The 19315-nt window shown below is 38.6% G+C and overlaps 1 protein-coding gene across 1 annotated transcript in view; it reads right to left on the bottom strand.

The window, feature by feature from the left end:
* MAP7 (microtubule associated protein 7) overlaps positions 1-19315 on the bottom strand; it is a 125161-nt gene that overhangs the window by 32501 nt on the left and 73345 nt on the right. Inside the window, exons 4-8 of the mRNA XM_086631958.1 lie at positions 16777-16854; positions 5336-5499; positions 4398-4509; positions 3412-3498; positions 1169-1279 (exon numbers count right to left, since the gene is read on the bottom strand). Of these exons, the coding sequence (XP_086488084.1) occupies positions 1169-1279; positions 3412-3498; positions 4398-4509; positions 5336-5499; positions 16777-16854 (552 nt within the window). The remainder of the gene's footprint in view (positions 1-1168; positions 1280-3411; positions 3499-4397; positions 4510-5335; positions 5500-16776; positions 16855-19315) is intronic.

Genomic DNA, 19315 nt, shown 5'->3' with positions numbered 1-19315 from the left:
TAAGGCTTGCTGCTGTTCCTCCCCCCCAAGATCCTTCCTCAAAGAAGCATTCCCTAGCAAAGAACAGCAACCATCTGGAAATACATATATACTCCTGAAAAGCTAATAAAACTAGAACTGACTGGATTTCAACATTTAGAGCATAAAAATTATTGGAGTTTTGGAATAAATTATTTCCTAATATCATGCTGTATTTTTCACGAGTCACCAGACTCTACAACTAGGATTAACATGGCTCATCAAATCAACCAGACACACACACACAAACATGCGCAAAAAACATGGCACTTGGTTAAGACACACAAACAATGACGTCTACCAATCGGTTCTGCAACACAACCAAAGTTCCATTCTAAAAATTGTTTTTGAAAACATGCATTTATCTGGATTGAAATGGGACAGAACTACTCATTCTCAACAGAGGACAAAAAATCCCTCCCAAGTACTTTTCTGTAAAGCTCTTTGCACAAGTTACACAAGAAACATTCTTTCCTAAAGCTCAGTGCTTCAATCCCATAAATCCTCAGAACAGAGGCAGCAATTCAGCTACATTAATTTTTAAAAGCTTGATTGTTTATCATTTGTGCCGGTTGTAAACATCAAAAACATACACTGAAATAAAGCAATCTTTGAAAAGTAACTGAACATAAAAAGTCAATAAACAGACCATATGAAAAGCACCCATACCTCTTCAATAAAAATAATCAGAAATGGTAATAAAATAACTACTTGAAAGCTTCATGCAACACGTTCTTAGATATTCAAGAACTGCTACCAAAGAAGAAAGGAAAACAAAATAATGACAAAACGGCCTGATGCAAATCAAAGGTCACACGTGATTGCATGCACTATGGAGCGATGTATTCTTTCAATAGTTGTACCTCATTTACTAAAAACCTGACAGAAGCACCGCTTATATCGTTTGCTAAAGTAAGATTGTTTAGGTAAGCTCTCTTGTTTTAAAAAACAAGAAACATATATTCCTTCTCACAGGAAAAAATGTTCAACCATTTACTTTTCACATTTGAAGTCTTTTCACTCCCACTTAGATGAAGTACAGAAAATGACTTCAGAAGCTTGGTTTATGTGCAAAGTAATACATCAATATAGAACATTCTTTCTTGCTTTTCCTTTTTTTTTTTTTTTTTTTTTTCCTTTGAAACTGTACCTCTGTCTGGAGAATTTAGTAATGTTGCAGATGAGGAGGAGAGCCGCTTGTTAATGACTGGATCAACATGTTTCGAAAGGTTCATTGTTGAAACAGATCGCCTGTCTGGATCTAAAACAAATGGAGATAATGCTAATTGACAGCCCACATGCAGTAGTGCAAGTTCCTAGCTCGCTAGTGGGAGGAGGAAAACATGACTAGGTCACGCCTGCTCTACCACAAGAACTTTCAAAATAGAATGGACTTTTCAGCAGATGTTGTACAGGTGACTCAAAGACTGGGCACAAAACCATGTAATGTAAGTTTCAAATGTCAAAATATTCTGTTCACTGATTATCATTCAATCAGGTTGCAATCCAAGGACTTAATGGAGGATCTGAAGTAGATACTAGTAGACAAGATGATACTTCCTCGTTCCTTTCAATATTCTCAGAAAAACCTTGTTCATGACTTACAATAGAAAGTTTCAGGGAAGGACCAACATGCTTGGAAGTGTGAGGCTATTCATAAAAAAACACCCTTAGCATCTGAATAAAAGGTGACACTTGACAGGGCACTGCTACTAGGCAGATAGTCAGTGTCGTGACAATACAATGTTGAAAGATGAAGGGAAGACTAGTGCACAAGGGAAGCAAGGGTAAGCATAAAAGGAATTAAAAGATTTAGTTCAAAATTCCGTAGTTATGCATAAGTGCTAAACTTCCCAACACAGAGTCATTTTCTACCTGCTGTGAATGAAGATGTAGTTAGTCAATCCAAAACAGCACACAGTTTAGCAGACAGAGAAAATCAGTCTGTGGAAGGCTAGAGACTACTTGAAAAAACTGAACACACCAGCTATATGTTTTCTGTTCTCTCTCAAATAATAATAATAAAAAAATTCCACTGTGCATCAACTACATGTCCTCCATTGCAAATTTCTATTTGGAAATCTGACATTTGGAAGGCACCGGGAGAGTCAACTCTGCTGCTGTTCACATTTTAGCATGTACTGAACTCCAGCACTACTCAGCAAAGCATTCAACCATGCTGAAATGCAATGAGGCTTGAGCATATGGCTAAATGTTCTGCTGATTCTTATTCTGTGTATGCAAAAATACGTCCACGTGCTGTTTTGGAAGCAGACACAAACTCAAGACACAGACAACATTCAGGAGGATGTTGCTGAAATATTATCTGCAATTGTCTATTTATGACAAGTACATCAACATTGTATTTACCTGTTTTGACCTACTGGATTTAAGTATACTCACTGTGTACAAACATTTTCATGCAAAGACAGTGCATGAAAAATACCTTTACTCTCCCCAGATCTCTGAACTATCTAGGATTCACTACAACTGGTTGCGGTGAAGAAAGAGTCTCCCCTACCCTATGTGATTATTTGCTCACTTTGTCCAACGTTAGAATGACTCAGTGAGGGTACAGAACCAGCAAACTGCGTATTGGATGGGGGAGAAAACTCAGAAATGGGTTTTAAAAGGAAAAATCTAAATGTTATAGCTAAGAACAAGACCTCTGTAGGCTGGCAAGATTATCCTACATTGATCTGTGGGGTACATTGAAGGAGCGCTGTGTGCAGTTCAGTACTAGAGACAGGATACTCAGGCTTCATGTGCCATGGATCCTTGCCAGAACAGTGTTTGCGGGAACGGGCAACATGAAAAATCACCTCTTATATTTGGCGTGCCAACATTTCTCTTGTGTCTATGAACTTTATTTAAATGAATGAAATTCAGCATGAGTGTGTAAGTGTTGGCAATATGACTCCTAAAAACACAGAACAGGCCAAATGTGATCCATTGCCTAGAAGATAGCTGGTTTCTTTGTTCTAAAACAAAAAAAAGAACTAAAATATCCACGAGCAACACACCAGCCAGTGCAGCTGGCTACATGTCTGTGCTCATGTGCAAAATAATTGTAAATCCTGTGTATATGTAGCATGCCAAAAGGGTTTTGGAAAAGACAAAAATATTCAAATTGGGTCTCCTTGAATTCCAGTAGACAGAACATTATGCTTCATTTCAGTGAATTGTGCCAAATCTTTAGAGTCAGCCAGTAATAACTCTCCATAGTAAAAATAAATAGTAATGAAAAAATCTGGTACTAAAAACAGTTCTAATCTATCAGCATGATGTTAAGCATGCATTGCAACTACATGAGGGTGGTTTAGTTACTGATGATCTCACTTCCTGAGAACTAGCTATGGGTAAAGGAATCAACAAACCACAGCAATTATGTACCAGGTTTTCTAGCACCACCCAGAGATCTGAAGTGGTGCTCCAGGCCTGCTAAATCGAGAAAGGTGAATGATGATTCAAAAAAATAACCTAGGGACAGAATGCAAGACAGTGATTTTTCACAGTAAAGAAAATAAAAATCAAATAAGTTATACAGAGTTAAGCAAAAAAGTAACCTTTTATGAAAAATAACTGTTTATTGAACTTATATATGACAAAGAATTCAGAGCGTTCTTTCCTCAACTCTTTTCCCCCCGTGATGAAAGGTTGGACACGTTGAAACATATACATTAGAGTAGGAAGAGAAGAATTCTAAGTACCACTTTCTGGTGAAAGAAATACAGGACAAGTTTTCTTTTTTGGATTCAAGTCATATTTAACAGGGCATATACACATTAATGATTGGCAGATTAAGTTAGAGAAGATAATTGGGGGGAAAAAAGCATGCAGCTAAAATTCACCTAAACTTAATTTGCCCATCTTTAAGTTTTCTAGGGGGGAAAAAGGGACTTCTATCTCCCAAAATATCTGTACAAGATATAGCTAGCTTATTACAAAGAACAATTTTTTTTCCTTGTGTCTGTTTTAATCTCAGTATTTGGTCATTTCCGTCAGACTTATTTTTTGAGCCCTGATATTTAGCGTTTGCACAGAGCAGCTCATATCACAAGACTGACACAGCACAAGCACACCCACACGTACACACACAAACAGCAGCAAAGCAGCAGAAGCGAGAAGCTGGAGCAAAATAGAGTCACAGAATCAGTCAACTCCCGAAATAAGTTTTAACTTCCGTTCAGATTTCTCCTTGTTATCTTTTTGCTACACCAGAATGCCAGAAACATGCCATTGCTAGCAATAATAAGATCAAGAGCAAAGAATTTAAACCAGCATACACTGACTCATCCTTCCTTTTAACAGAAGCAAAGCAAATTCCAGTTAACTGGCAGGGCAGGGAACTGGCTGGCAAATCAAGCCTCCCTCTTTACCTGTGTTATTAATGCGGCTATGTAGTGCTCCTCCCCAGGACCACCTGTTTTGCTTTTGTTTTGGCTTCTGGCTTCTTTCAATTGTGCGACGTACAACAGCTTCATGTCGTTCCTTAAGTACAACAGGATAATACATTTGGATACTATTGGGTTTTGAATTTCATCTTCTCATCAAACCCTGCTACCCTCCACACGGACAAAAGCTAAGCATCTTGGAGTTGCCTTCAGGCTTGTGTGCTGCCTACTAAAACACACACTCAGATGAACCATCGTAACCTCTAGAATAGGATTAAGCAGTAATTAAGCCATAAATAAGTTAAAATATTAACTGTAATTTTGAAAAGGTAAGATGTTTGAGAGCTGCAGAACTGCAGAGGAAAAACAGTGGCCCTGTTATGGCAGCCACTACACAAACACCCTAGGGCTACTTCCCACCTTCTATCTCCCACCTACTAAATACTAGAACCATGGGAGAGGAAACAAAAAACCCCACAAGGATGAGCTGACTTACGTAGGATCACATTGCTTGTAGTTCCCAGCTTAACTGAGACAAATCAGCCAAAAGCATATCTCCTTACACACTCACTTTCTTAAAGGTTTTGTTAGGCAACTAATATTAGCTACTCTCATACTGAATGGCTAAGAATTAACAGAGAACCACACAAAACCGACCCAATTTGTATTTTTCTGCATGAGTTTGTGCAGTGCGATATACTTCAACCCAGACACGCTCAACTTAGCTGCGTTTGATTCATAAAGGGCACTTTAAGAAGCAGTATCTGTGCAAGTAAGGCTTAAAATCCTCTTTTGCACGTTCTCTCACACTGACCACGGCTTACGTTGCATCCTTTCCATCGACTCCTCAAGAAAAAGTTTGATAGTATCGTATCTTACGGTAAAAGCAAGTTGAAAAGTGTTTTCATGACATTTATTCTTACCTTATCTTCTTCTATTCTCTGCCTTCGCTTTTCCTCTACGGCAGCTCGCCTTCTCTCTTCCTTTAATCTCTGCTCCTCTAGCTTCTTTCTGCGTTCCTCTAGGTGTTTTTCATAATGTTGCCGGGCTCTCTCTTCTCTTTCTAACCAGACGGATTCTCTTGCAGCTGTGAGAAAAATCAGAAATAAAAGTATTAACATGCTGTGTGTGAGGAAGTCTTTAATACAGTTTAAATAACCAACCTAAATGGAAAAACTTTTGAACATATTTTCTCAAGGAGACATACATAGTATCCTAATCTCTCCTCGTATTAAAACATCATGTACCCTGGTCACACATTAATTTCATTTCATCTCAATTTACTCACTATGAATTACCACCAGAAATAATTAAATTATTTAAGAATATAGTTTCTATGGGGAAGAAAGTATTTTTTTGTTAGTTTAAAATACCTAAATACTTCAGTCAGATGTATGTGAACACACTTCCGTTGTGCAAACCATGACAATTCTCTGTAATCTTTTACTGTAAAAAGAAAGGTAATAAAAAGAAAGATAAAACTATTACCAGTATATATCTTTAGTGATCAATACATGTCTCTTACGGTAGAAGTGGCTGGGATGACAATTCTAGCAGCTGGACCGTTAGCCATACCAACAGCTGACCAGGTGGAAACAAGGTACCCACCAAAGAAGCCAGTGTAAAGGTGAACTTTTTAATCTGTCATACAACTTCACTGCTGCAGAGCTCTGAACAACATGTTTCAGAAGTGCTAATCGAGACAAATCAAGAAGCACTAAACGAGACAAATTTTGCTCCCCATCAGGGTCTGAATTTTCATGAAGGTACTATCCAGAACACAAGCTCAAACTGTAGTCCACATGAAACCATTTACATATGACACTCTGGACCTCTTCCCATTGCTGTCTTGGAAAAAGTTCAGGTCCCTGAAATTTTTGTGTTTTAAAAAAAACTGTTACTTGCTTTTTAAAAATCCTGGACATTCGATACCTCTGGATCCTCATGAACTGACAGATGGAGGAAGAGATGCATGTGAAGGTCATGAGACAAACATCACTGAGAAACACATTAGAAAACTACACATAGAAGGAGCCCATTGATAACACTACGGCAACGAAACCAGGACAGCAGAGTCAAAAAGACTTTCTGTTTCCAAGGCCAGCAATATAAGGAAGTTTTCTACTTCAGTCTGAGACAGGATTTTTAAAATTCAATCAGGTGTGTGGGGGAATTAAAAAAAAAAATTAAAAAAAAAAGAAAAAAGAGAGCCTACTGTTATAATCATATACTCTAGAACAGCAAATCCAGCCTTCAATTAGAAGAGATATTTGTGGTGTTTGACACACTCACATAACAAAACAAAAAACCACAAATGCTTCCAAGGTGTTCAGAGTAGACATTGCAATGACTTCTTATAACACTAGGACTCATCTTCACCAAACTGCATTTCGGCACTTTCCTGCCTACTCAAATCCCATCTCACCTAATAAGGAACTTTGATTGCACTCTAGACCTTAAGTATTTGTATATGCAGACTCATGAAAAATCTCTACCTTGAGTAGACTAGTTCATATATAAAGTATTTTCCCTAAGAAAACAACTCTCTACCATTTCAGATGTCAAATACTTTGCCGAGAAAAGCAGACAGCATGTTTAGCTTTGCTGTGGTATACAAAGGAGTAGCTACAAGCAACCATATGACACCCTCTTGGCAAGATGAGGGAAAGCTCCTGCTTACAGGAAATTTAACAACCATACCTAGAATTATTACAACAAGAAGGAATAGTACAGTTGCTTAAATAATTACTAAGAATAGATTTGAGAAGTGACACCTACAAATGTGAAATACTAATGGAAGAGCCACCAGAAGATCTACAGAAATACTTTTCTATGCTAATTTAGTTAAGTGACTCAGAGGAGAAATGCAAACTGCACACTAAGGCAGAATACAGCAGAAAAGCAGCTTCCAGGCCAATCCTAATCTGCAAAGGCTTCTTCTTCTATAATAAAGCCATGTAACACAACAAAATGGAGACAAAATTGGTGTTCCAACCACAAGACTAATTTGTAAACCAGAAACACGCCTCTGCTGGCCCTTCTGAGGACCAATAGCTCACCAAGAGAATGGATGGACAGAGACATGTCTCTCACTATGGTCCACCCTTTTCCTCAGAGTACAAGACACCTCATGATGCTGTCTTTCTATTGCCCAGGTCCAAAACAGACTGATCAAAGAGCTCAGTCTGAGGGCTCAACAATTCAGGTTACATCCTGAACACCTGAAGTGTAGGGCATGTCACCTCTGAGGTACTGTCCCCTTTTTTTGCCTTTGCCTTGTGTTTAACAGTCCAGCTTTGCTAACCAATGCCTTGGGCAGAGGCACTGTCAGCCTGTTACTAAAAAGGTAACGATTTTTGCAAAATCTTTCTCTTCCTATTAGCTTCTGCACAGCTGGATTGCAGAATAGGGTCAGTCCAAGTGTGGGCAGCCACCTCACTTACTCTACGTGTGCTTATCTTGTTTTCTCCAGCAGATGAGGATAACATTCTCTAAAAGCAGCAACCCATAATCTTCAAATTCTACACTGTAAACATTTCATGCTAACTCCTTTTTTTTTTCTCCACAATCTTTGTTGAACATTTCAGAGAAAGTTAACACTTACTAATACAGAATAGGACCACTTTAGATCTCCCTATTCGACACACACATATTTTAAAATTGTACTAACTTTTACTCATTTTGGTGAGGTTTCATGACCATTTTAACCAAAGTGCTGGCCCACACGAAGAGGAGCAGCGTTTGCTCTCCTCTAGGCCCTGAGTTTGTACCCCTCCTCCTCATGCTGACAGTGTTGCTCACAGGACTGACACCAGTTGGATAAAGCCAGGTTGCTTCCATGCCTTTTATTCTTCCAACACTTAGCTGCAGCTGGTCCTACTGGAGACTGGTCAGCCTGGACAGACGGGTAAGCAGACATGCTGCTGAGAGGGTTTAGGGGGTTCTGAAACCAGAGGAAGCCTCGGGGCAGAAATGGGACTGCTGGGCAGTGCAGCACAGTCTGCCTGAGCAATCTGGAAGTGAGACAGGTGCTGGATGGTTTGCTGAATTCAACAGCAGGTCAATGCAATACATGCAGAGAAGCTGATTTTACCTCGTTGATGCCAGACTATGACACCAGACTCATTCAAATCCAACCTACACCGAAAAAGAAGGTTACAGAATGTGGCTTCTCTGTCTTTCACAGATGTATGCTGCCCAGGGAGGTGGTTAAAGCCCCATCCCTGAACGTGTTTAAGAAAAGGGTGGATGAACTACTTAGGGATATGGTTTAATGGGGGATTAGGGACGGTTGGACTGGATGATCTCTAAGGTCTTTTCCAACCTAGAAATCTATGAAATCTATGAAAGACTGCCTCAAGCTCTCAGTCATTGCCTAATTCCACTCCCATTAATTCAAATGTTTTTGTCTCATCTCCAAAGCCCTCTGCAGCTCTGTTTTGAGCAGTATCACCTTCCTGTTTCTCTCATAAGTAATACTCTAGCTTAGGATATATTTTATCCAAAAACTAATTCTTTCTGCTTCATCAACAGAGCCAATTACTTTATACTGAAGTGTATTTATATACACACGCACTATATATATACACACTAAATGCTATATATCTGAAGACAGAAGATTCAGAAAAGGCTTAGTAAGGGTGGGAAATCATCCCTATTAGGCTACAAAAGGAAGGAAAGACACTCAGAGCCTGAGTTTATGGGCCTGAACAGGTAAAATATTTTACTTCATAAAACCAGATTTGAACAGAACTTAACTAATAATACACTGTGAACAACACAATACTTTTAATAATTTTTCCTATTTCAACACTAGGTTTTAATCTTCCTCTATTTCCTCAAATAATTGTTCATTAGTGTTAGCCTGCAGTACCATTAAATAACTGTTAAATGCCAGTCCTGGAGGATGTGGTATTACTCTCTCCTCCAGTTCTTTCTGTATAATTAACTCCTGTGAAATATCTCGCTTCCTACTTGAGTCTATTGTTACATTTCATTTCTCATACAGAAATGTTTAGAGGGTTTGTTTCAGTTCTGCAGACAGCATTACACAGATGCATATAGATGCAGAGCTTGTAATAGTTAAACTTTAGAAGAGTATATGATTTTATGGACTTATTTTATTCTAACATGCACAAACTAAAACAATTAGTCTTGATTTCTAGTCTTTATTACTTGTCTATCTGTAGATGTCATCAAAATGGATCTTGGGGGAGGGAGGAGAATCATTCGCTATCCTCCTCTTAAAAGGACATCTGGAGTCTATTTCATTTATTGCATGCAAAATTTGTATAAATTTATCTTTGTTATAAGCTTTAGCTTCCCTAGTTAACCATTCAAGAGTGGAACTAGACTGCTCTCTTACGCAACATCGTATGTTTGTAATCTAAGTTAGACTCACCTTCACATAGGAAATGCTCTAGACTCTTACAGCATCCTGTCACCATGATGCTATACAAATGAATTGAAAAAAAAAAAAAAATAACAGTGCACACACCCTATTACATAGACCCTGAACACACTAAGTAACCCCAACAATGCAGTTGGTCAAAACTGGAATTCAACCAAACCATTTCGCAGAAGTTTTGAAACATCCATTCTCTTTGAAAAAGCCAAGAGCACCTAAGAAGCTTAGTAGCATTTACCTCATGAAAGTCCATCTAGCTGCAGTATGTTGGCTTCTACTCAACAGTCACTTCCATATAGACTCTAATAATCATATCAAGACAAAAGACACCCACAGATTGTGAGATCAACTGGATCTTTTGTGCCTGGAATCTCCTCACAATGAGAATCCAGCACGAAAAGGCTCTTTGGTTCTCTGCTGAAAATAAAGCACTTCCTGAAGGATATGAGAAATTAAGAAAAGTAAAGAATAAAATAAAAAACCCACAACTTTTTTAGCTGATGTCACTGGAATATTAATTTGTCCATAAAAGACATGGAGATTGTTTGTGAGACCTTCTTGGGGCATTATTTGTGGCGATTTCTACAGGCTTCAGCCTGCCATGTTGTTTAGAAAAAGTAATGAAAACAGTATATTTGAACTTCCAAGACTAAATTCAGGCAGAGAAAGGCTGAAAACATTTTTATGTTTTGGTATGTAAAAGAGTTAACTTTCCCATACACTCTTCACTGCTGGGAAGGCAATCAGGACGCTAAACCTCAGGACAGAACACTAATTGTCACCTTTCTGCTCCTTAGAGAAGGGATGGTAAGGTCATACTTTTTGATAAAGAAAGCTCAAATAACAGAAACACACTTTAGTGATGGATTAACCAAGGCAAATGGAAGCGTTAGGCTGGAATAAATTATACAAAAGAAGTAGATCTGATTTCAAACAAATATAACAGCTACCTCCTCCTATCATATTTAAGTTACAGGCAAAAGGCAGCAGAAAATATACACCCATCTGTTAACTCAAGGAAGATACTGATTTTATGCTTGGACTAAGTATTAAACTAGTACATAAAAGCATGATTTATGATACATCTGTTTTCTGGGGAAAAGCGTAATACCTATTTTCATGAATTTAACTTTTTCTGCAGATAGAGAAATAATCTTTCTGGCTTTTAAATTTTATTTTTTTTAAGTATTAATTTCTGCATTTTCTCCTATTAGAGAATCAAAGGAGAATATATCTGCTCTGTTTTCACTGCCTCCTATATGAACTACAATATTGCATGAATTTAAGGACTCAGTTTTTGTCATCTGCAAGGTAGGTATATACAGTGACATATGTCAGTGTCTTTAGATATATTACGATATCGCCAGGAAAAATAAAGAGCTTAGAATAGCATCTTTTTATTTCATTTTTATGTTCCTATGTATGAATTTGCCAAAACTTTTTTCCTGCTACCCTAGACAGAAATTAACAAATTGTATTGTAGGATAAAAATTGAAGTTTACTCAAAGGTTAAAAAAAGCCTACTCTAAGGTAAAAATTAGGGATATTAAGCCATATTCTGAATACATAGGTGTGCTTCAGAGAGACACATACATCAAATGGCTTGCTGATAGAAGGAATCAGCAGATGAGCCTACAGGAAATGGGAAAGTTCTAAAACAAAGCTCTAAAAGTTCCGGTCAACTTGGAAGAGCAGTTGATTTGCAGTAGGAAAAGGAAAATACGCACTTCTGTGAAGGCTCCTCCAGAAGCTATGCCCAGTGCTGAGCCAGTGCCCGCCTCCAGTACAGATATGGTCCAACTAAAAGGTTTTTTCTTGGGTCTGAGCCTTAACAACTTCATGATATTTCTCTCCCTTGTAATAACACACGTTGTCTGACAGCACGTAAGAATCATTCAAAGAAAGCTTGGTCGTCGTTCACATAGTACCTGCCTGCTGAAAGCTTAAATGGCATCGGAACATTTGCATTAAAGCTGGAAAATACAAAGAAAAGTCACAACCTGATCTTTGTTTATCTCATTAGTTAGTACAATCTATAAATTTGAACAGTCATGTGATACTAGGACACAAAATTAGAGCATAAAAACGAGATTTAGAAATTGAGCACTGGACATGCTGTTAATACCTTCTGCTTGTTTGCAAACTAGTAATGCTGGATTAGATTACAAGGCAACATAATTAAGGCTGTATTTCTGGCACCTCTGAAGTGAATGACAGAGCAAAAGAAAACAAAGTCAATCAAGAAAGAAACGTTCTAATATTAAGAGACATGTAAGACTTGAAACCAATCAGTTTTACACTGGAATTAATTGATTTAACGTGGGAGATGTCGACTGCAAATCATGCATGTTTCTTGTGGAAATAATTTTGTAGTTTTCTTTGCCCAGTCACGCACATTGACAGAAAGCCCATCTTTGCAGAGGTTTCAGGCAGTGAGGGAAGGGGAGCATGCATTAGGTGTCAAAATCTCTATTTTCTGTTTGTCCGTGTGAAGCAAGGAGAGGTTCCCCCAGCTCCTCTTTTGCTGTCCCTTCTTCTGTCCCTTCACGTTAGTCCTTTTTCTGCTGGTTTACTGCCTATCTAAAGGCAAATCATTCTAGCACCGCACTTTCTCAGTCTGCCTTTTGCACCCACCTTGGACGGACAGCTTACCTGAGTAAAGGTCCTATGGTCTTTATCAATTTTCCCAGCCTTTCTCTTTTCTGACTTTACAGCACTGATCTCAGCAATAGCTTTCTCCTCTGACCGCTCGCTGTTCCACCTTTCCTCGCTGTCAGCTCTGCACTGTCTGAGACTGTGATGGCCTCCTCACTGCATTAGCAGAAAAATGGATCAGTGATGCTTTAACTGTACCTAAAACTGGGGACATTCCATCAGGCCACAGAAATGGCTGACTGAATGAATTAAAAGGTGAACTTCAGACCTGTGTTAAAGCCAAAGTTAATGTTAGACTCTCTAAGCCAACCTTTCCCCAGTAACTATGCTCTGAGGGACATTCAGCACAGAAATTTTTAAACTAGTCTTCCTTAGAAACTGTTTTCTTGTCTTATAAGCCCTTCTGACACTCAAGTCCCCCGAGGGCATCCCAAAATGCTACATATGCTAGGGTCACCGATTCCCAGTTTCTGTAGGGATTCTGGCTGTGGAAACGTTGAATAAAGTTCTGTCCCCAGCTGCCAGAGAAGAGAATAAGCCAGAAGGAATTCACTGACAGAAAAAAAAAATTGTATTTTTTATTGATGTGATATTTTGTCAATGATCACTTTCAAATGAGAGAGGAATACGTATCATAATTTGATCCTTAAAATATTATTTTAATACTTATACATTGTAAGTATTAAGAATTCAATGGACTTAGCCAACTGGAAACTCAGACATATTCTGAAAACTAAGATTAATAACACATTTCCTTAAATGACAAGTTAAGTCAGATGGCAGGATTACCATCTCTTGTTTCCAATACTAGAAACTAAATGTGTCATGTGTCCTTGTCAGAATGATAATTGTGATAAAAAAAGGTCAGCCTTCAAGCGGGATTAGTGTAGATAAACCATGCACAGATGTAAGACTTAAAAATTATTTTCTCAAGAATCAGGGACTGAGATAAGGTGAAGTGAAAGCAAAAAATCCCCCACTCTTCCTCTTTGCCAAGCCACTACCTAAGGCTACCAGAATGAAACTCATTTTAAAACCTCTGCCAGTAACTTTCTCTGTTGAAAAACACATTTTGATTTTTTATTTCCAGTTATGGAGAACCAGGTCTATGCTAATAAATGGAATGTGGCCAGAGACCAACTGGCATGGAACAACTTTCACCTGTGCTACTAAACTTCTGCCCTCCAAAATGGCAACAGTACTCAATCAACACATGAGGAAAAATCTATGGCCCTCCCCTGCCAATTCCCAGACTTTGTCTGGGAATCAGTGAGGAGACAGCTAGTTGGCTAAAGCCAAAACTCTGTCAGGATCCATCATAACAGTTTAATAGCAAGAACAGTTGAGTTTCAGCACCAGGGAACGCTCTTCAGCGCTGTTTAATTTGCCAGAACCAAAACAACCAATATGGCAGAGTTAAGGGTGAAGCCTCCCTACTGAAAAAGCAGAAGCTTTTATTTAACTTTTCCAGTTTGACCAGGCCATCTATCATGTTGAAACTATTCATGAGAAATGTGACAGCTCCCTTCACTCCATCCTCTGAGAACACCCCCATTTGACAGCTATCTCCCTCACCTGCCATCACCATGTTAGGATGGCATTTCAAAAGCAATGCCTTTCCTACAGTGAAGGAACCAAAAAATCCTTCCTTCTTGATGGGTTAATTAGCTGAAATAGCATATGTGTCCCTTTTACGTTTTCTAAAGAAAGTTCCAAAATTGGACATGAATATACAAAGGTGAAAGGGGCATTATTGTAGAAGCCTTTTTATTTTTTTCAATTAAGTAGCATAACATGATCCTCAAGAAACAGCAAATGCCAACAGTCCCACCACACATATAAGTATCCAGACAACAAAAATGACAGCACTCGTCTTTTCTACTGTCTAAACTCTCATTAAAAAGAGAGGAGGTAGACACCCAAGGGTGGCAAGTAAAATGAGACTGCTAAAATACCACTGCCAGGTGCAAGCAAATCCTCAAAAGTGCAGAGCACATACCGACCCATTATACCAGAGAAAGCCACATCTATCACAGCACAGCAGAACTTGAAAAAAAATTCAAGCTTGAGAGTAAACAAAAGGGAGGATGGGGGGGGAAAGTCTCAGATCAACTCCCCTGTAACATTAGAATATTCCTTAAGGAAACATAATCATTATTAAACTGGTACTCTACATGATCTCAACAGAAGGGTCAAACAAGCTAATTTTCATGAAAAGGTAGATAATGTGACCTCCTGCAGTTCAAGAGGCTGAAAGTACAAAATGAAATTGTTACAGATTACTACCAGCTCTACATCTACAGAAGAAAACAGTCTTTTTTTTTTTTTTTTGGCAGCAGAGAATAATTTCACTTGAAGTATGGCTGAAATTCTCAACTTCTGCTTAAAAACAAGTCTTTGCTAAATTCGACAGATCCCCTCAATCAAAAAGAGAGGAATTCAGTCTAAATCCAACTTAATTCTACAAAAAAAATAATTCCTTCCTTCAGTTGCTTTACTGTTGCGTGGCTGATGTCCCAGTATTAACAAAATCCAACTCTAATTTTCAGCAAGGCACATTTATGTAACAACATTATACAACTTAATGTCTAAGATAGACAGCTTAGGCATTTCTTTACTATGGTTCACATGACATGAGTGACTGATTATCTAGGTTCTGCACTAAAAAAAAAAAAAAAAAAAGAGGCTTGCATGCCATTGTAAAAATCATTGCTTTGTTGTACTGGAACACAAATCTCAAGAGACAGGTCCTAAATCATAATGTTAGAAGACAAATACACAGATGAAAGTACAGCATGACTTTCAATTTTCTTGTTAGTTCAAAATAATTTTTCATGCAAGAACACACAACACACTCTACACCAACACCATACATCACGGGGACATGCAGAACTCTCCCACTTAGGAATGAAGGATTCTATGTCAACTTAAAAAAACCTCTACAGTTTGATGTTGCTTTTAAAATATGTCACACAAAATGACAGTTCTCAACAGAAGTCGTATTGTTCCAGCAACAGATATTCATTTATCAATAGCCAGAATAATCAGAGTTCAGGGAAACTTAAGGAAAGTATTTCTCTCTGCACTTCAATAAAGCATTGTTACTACACAAGGATCAAACCCGAAAAAAGAATAAATTCAAGACATGGAAGTGCCATCTATGACAAATTCATTAAAATGGGCCAGTGACCTCCCTTTGCTCTGGAACCTGAAGAAACTAAGCCTACACACACCATCATCCTCAACTCCACGAGCAGCTTTTCAGGGACTCGCAAGCACCATGACACGTTATCTCCTTGGGCAAGTCAAAGCCAAAGCTTTCTTCTTCCCCTCCAAAACAGCCCTAGTGATTCATGCATGGCTAGTACAATGTTATAAGGTGCTGCAAAGGAAGAAGGATATTAATGCTATTAAGACCTAGATAGCAATAAATCATGGCTTTCCAGGTTAGAAAAAGCAGTATAACTCTAGCTGGGGTTATGACACAGTTCTATAAACTTACAGAAGCTAGAAAACAGACATAAAGAATTTGTTTCTCCAGAACAATGCAGCATCCAAAGAAATCAAGGTGAACATGTAAAAAGTAAGAGGAAACACTTGTGCTTTCCAGCCTCCCAATTGCCATAGAACGTTGTGGCAGCCAAATATATAAACAGTTTTTAGAAAGCCACCAATTTGGCTTCATATAATTCTATAATTCTCTCTTCACCATACTCAGTTTACTGCCCATCACTAGCTGCTGGTTAAATAACCTTCACCTTCACTATTCACTTGAATAGTGTTATGCATGCTCATGCACAGGTGACTTTTTATAACATATTGAGCATATTTATTTGACATCTGCTAAGGGTTTTACCTGACCGAAATCCAGGTTTATGTAGAAAAATTCAAACCATACATCAGCAACATATTCTGCAATTCTATTTTATGGCAATAAATGATGCGTTCAATATACTAAGAAGTTTAATCTTAATTGGTAAAAAAAAATAAAAAATATTCCAAAGCTTGAAAATTCCATTTACATCAGTGAAGCTTCCTTGCATCATTTCAGAAATCAACCCATTTTTCATTCAGATTCACAAAGTAATAGGTATGTGACAAGTACAGCAATGATGAATCCCAAGATGTGCATGAATTAAAAGTTCTACTTTAAAGATGTAATAGTGTATCTAGAATAAAATATCTAGCACAATCAGTTTCTGAATGCTCCTAAAAGCAAACTGGCAAAAACATTGCACACAGATGATAGTCCATAAAAAAACTCCAAACAATAAAAAAACAGAATACAGTAGTAGGCCTTACCTAGCTGTTTTTCTCGTTCTTCTCTCCGTTCTCTAGCAAGCCGTTGCCTGTCATCAACCTTTAGGATTGTTGGATGATCTGCAAATGGAGGGAGGGGGAAAACATTAGACAAACACCATAAAATCCAATAGTACCATAAACAAGCTTTTAGGGGAATGACCATTAAACAACTCTAGTTATTCTACTTTTAAAACAGATCACATTTCTGGAAATCCATTTTATGAAAAAAAGATGGAACAATTAAAAAAAAAAAAAAAGATTAATGTATTCTAATTATCAAGATGTAAAACACTCCCAAAAAGTGGACTAAGTTGTAAGTCTGAATTCCAAGCAAGACTACTGCCTGTGAAAACCCAGGGAGAAGTTTTGTTTTGTTTCCAAGCCTATAACAACTTGCTTGCTTGAGAGCATTCTGACAAAATACTGTCTATTATTCCATAACCTCTCTCCAAAACGCATCCCCAGGAACTCCTGTTATAACACAGCACACTCTTACCGCTAGTTTTCCTCAAAAAAACCCAATTTCATGAGACTGAAGAAGCTCAGTACTGAAGCAAAACACTGTAGCAGATCTGGTCAAGCTTTGGAAGAAAGTATGATATTGATCTCCACAGATGGTTGTGTGTGCCTGTCTTAAAAGCTATGGTGAACATGTTGAGACAGTGCATCACATGCCTGGACTGGTATAATACCAGTAAAGTAAGATGACAGTTTCCTCAACGATCCTTGTAGATTGAAAGTTAGCAACACAATTTCATTAAAAATATCTGCAACTGGCCACTTGGATCATAGCAATAAGACTAAAACAAAAAAATCTGTGTCAGCTCAGGCTTGACTATAAAAATTGAGGCTTGGCTGGAAAAACATCACTTGCTTAGTGAGTTCTCTGGCAAATAACAAAATGCCAAACAGCTAGCATCCTACTTCCATCCTCAGTGGTGGAGCTGTTCCAGACTAAAAGGGAACAAAATCCAAGTTACCAGTTCATCTCAGCATGCTGCCAAAACTAATTTCCTACTCATCCTTAGCCTGTCCTGTTAAACCTGGAAAGCTGTTCATTTTATGCTTTTTTCATTGGCACTGAAAAAGCCCGTTTTGAATAAAAGCAGAAGTAAACAGAAAACCCCACAGAAAAACCAAAAAGATTTCTGGGTATAAAGAAATGGTCTGATTTATTTCAGTATTAAGGAGAACTCAGTTTTTAAAGTATTTTAAGACAAAGAACTACGTAGAATACTGTCAGCACGGAAGCACACATAAAAACAAGACAAGAGATCCTTTTGACTATTCAGTGCAAACACAGAAGTAAGCAATCTGCAAACACATGCCAAGTCAGCCCATTTGTGTATGGACTGCAAACCTGTGAGAAAAGCGACTAGCAAAACAATACAACGGGTCATAAAATGAGGTTAAAGGTATTTGCAAAAATAAATACCTGAAGTGAGGATGTGCTAGACAGATTTGGAATAGTTATTTCAATTAGACAAAAAAATCAATAGTGTGTATTTCATAGAATCATAGAATGGTTTGGGTTGGAAGGGACCTCAAAGATCATCTAGTTCCAAGCCGCCCTGCCATAGGCAGGGACACCCTCCACTACACCAGGCTGCCCAAAGCCTCATCCAGCTTGGCCTTGAACACTGCCAGGGATGGGGCATCTACAGCTTCTCTGGGCAACCTGTTCCAGTGCCTCACCACCCTCTGAGTGAAAAATTTCTTCCTTATATCCAATCTAAATCTTCCCTCTTTCAATTTAAATCCATTTCCCCTTGTCCTATCACTACACACCCTTGGAAAAAGTCCCTCTCCAGCTTTCCTGTAGGCCCCCTTTAAGTACTGGAAGGCTGCTATAAGATCACCCCGGAGCCTTCTCTTCTCCAGGCTGAACAGCCCCAACTCTCTCAGCCTGTCTCCATAGCAGAGGTGTTCCAGCCCTCGGATCATCTTCGTGGCCCTCCTCTGGACTCGCTCCAGCAGCTCCATGTCCTTCTTGTGCTGGGGACTCCAGAGCTGAACACAGTATTCCAGGTGGGGTCTCACGAGAGCAGAGCAGAGGGGCAGAATCCCCTCCATCAACCTGCTGGCCACGCTTCTTTGGATGCAGCCCAGGACACGGTTGGCTTTCTAGGCTGCCAGCGCACATTGCCGGCTCATGTTGAGCTTCTCATCCACCACTTCTCATCCATTTCATACTCTATCAGAAGTTTCTGCATCAGGATAACAGGATTTCTTGGATGAAAGAATTCACTGGCAACTAGCTTCAGTTTAATTATTCTTGAACTCTCACCAGTGAAAAACCATCATCTCAACAATGGTCACAGACTACAGCCCCAATTAATGGCGTTAACAGTGACGTAAAGTAAGAGCTGCAAGGAGAAAATCCATTTCATAGTTGGTTGGAAGAACGTTCAAACATGATAGCCCAAATGAAAGGCCCAACAAGTGAAGAAGTCCTCAGCAAAGACCGGGGTAATCCATCACTCAGTTACAGAACAAACCTTTAATGTTGGTTGAAGAGCACACAGCGTTGCCATTTATG

Source organism: Tauraco erythrolophus, chromosome 2 (genome assembly GCF_009769465.1).
Source record: "Tauraco erythrolophus isolate bTauEry1 chromosome 2, bTauEry1.pri, whole genome shotgun sequence".
Taxonomy (NCBI): domain Eukaryota; kingdom Metazoa; phylum Chordata; class Aves; order Musophagiformes; family Musophagidae; genus Tauraco; species Tauraco erythrolophus.
Note: the sequence above shows the minus strand (reverse complement) of the source record. Positions and strands in the feature narration are given on the sequence as shown.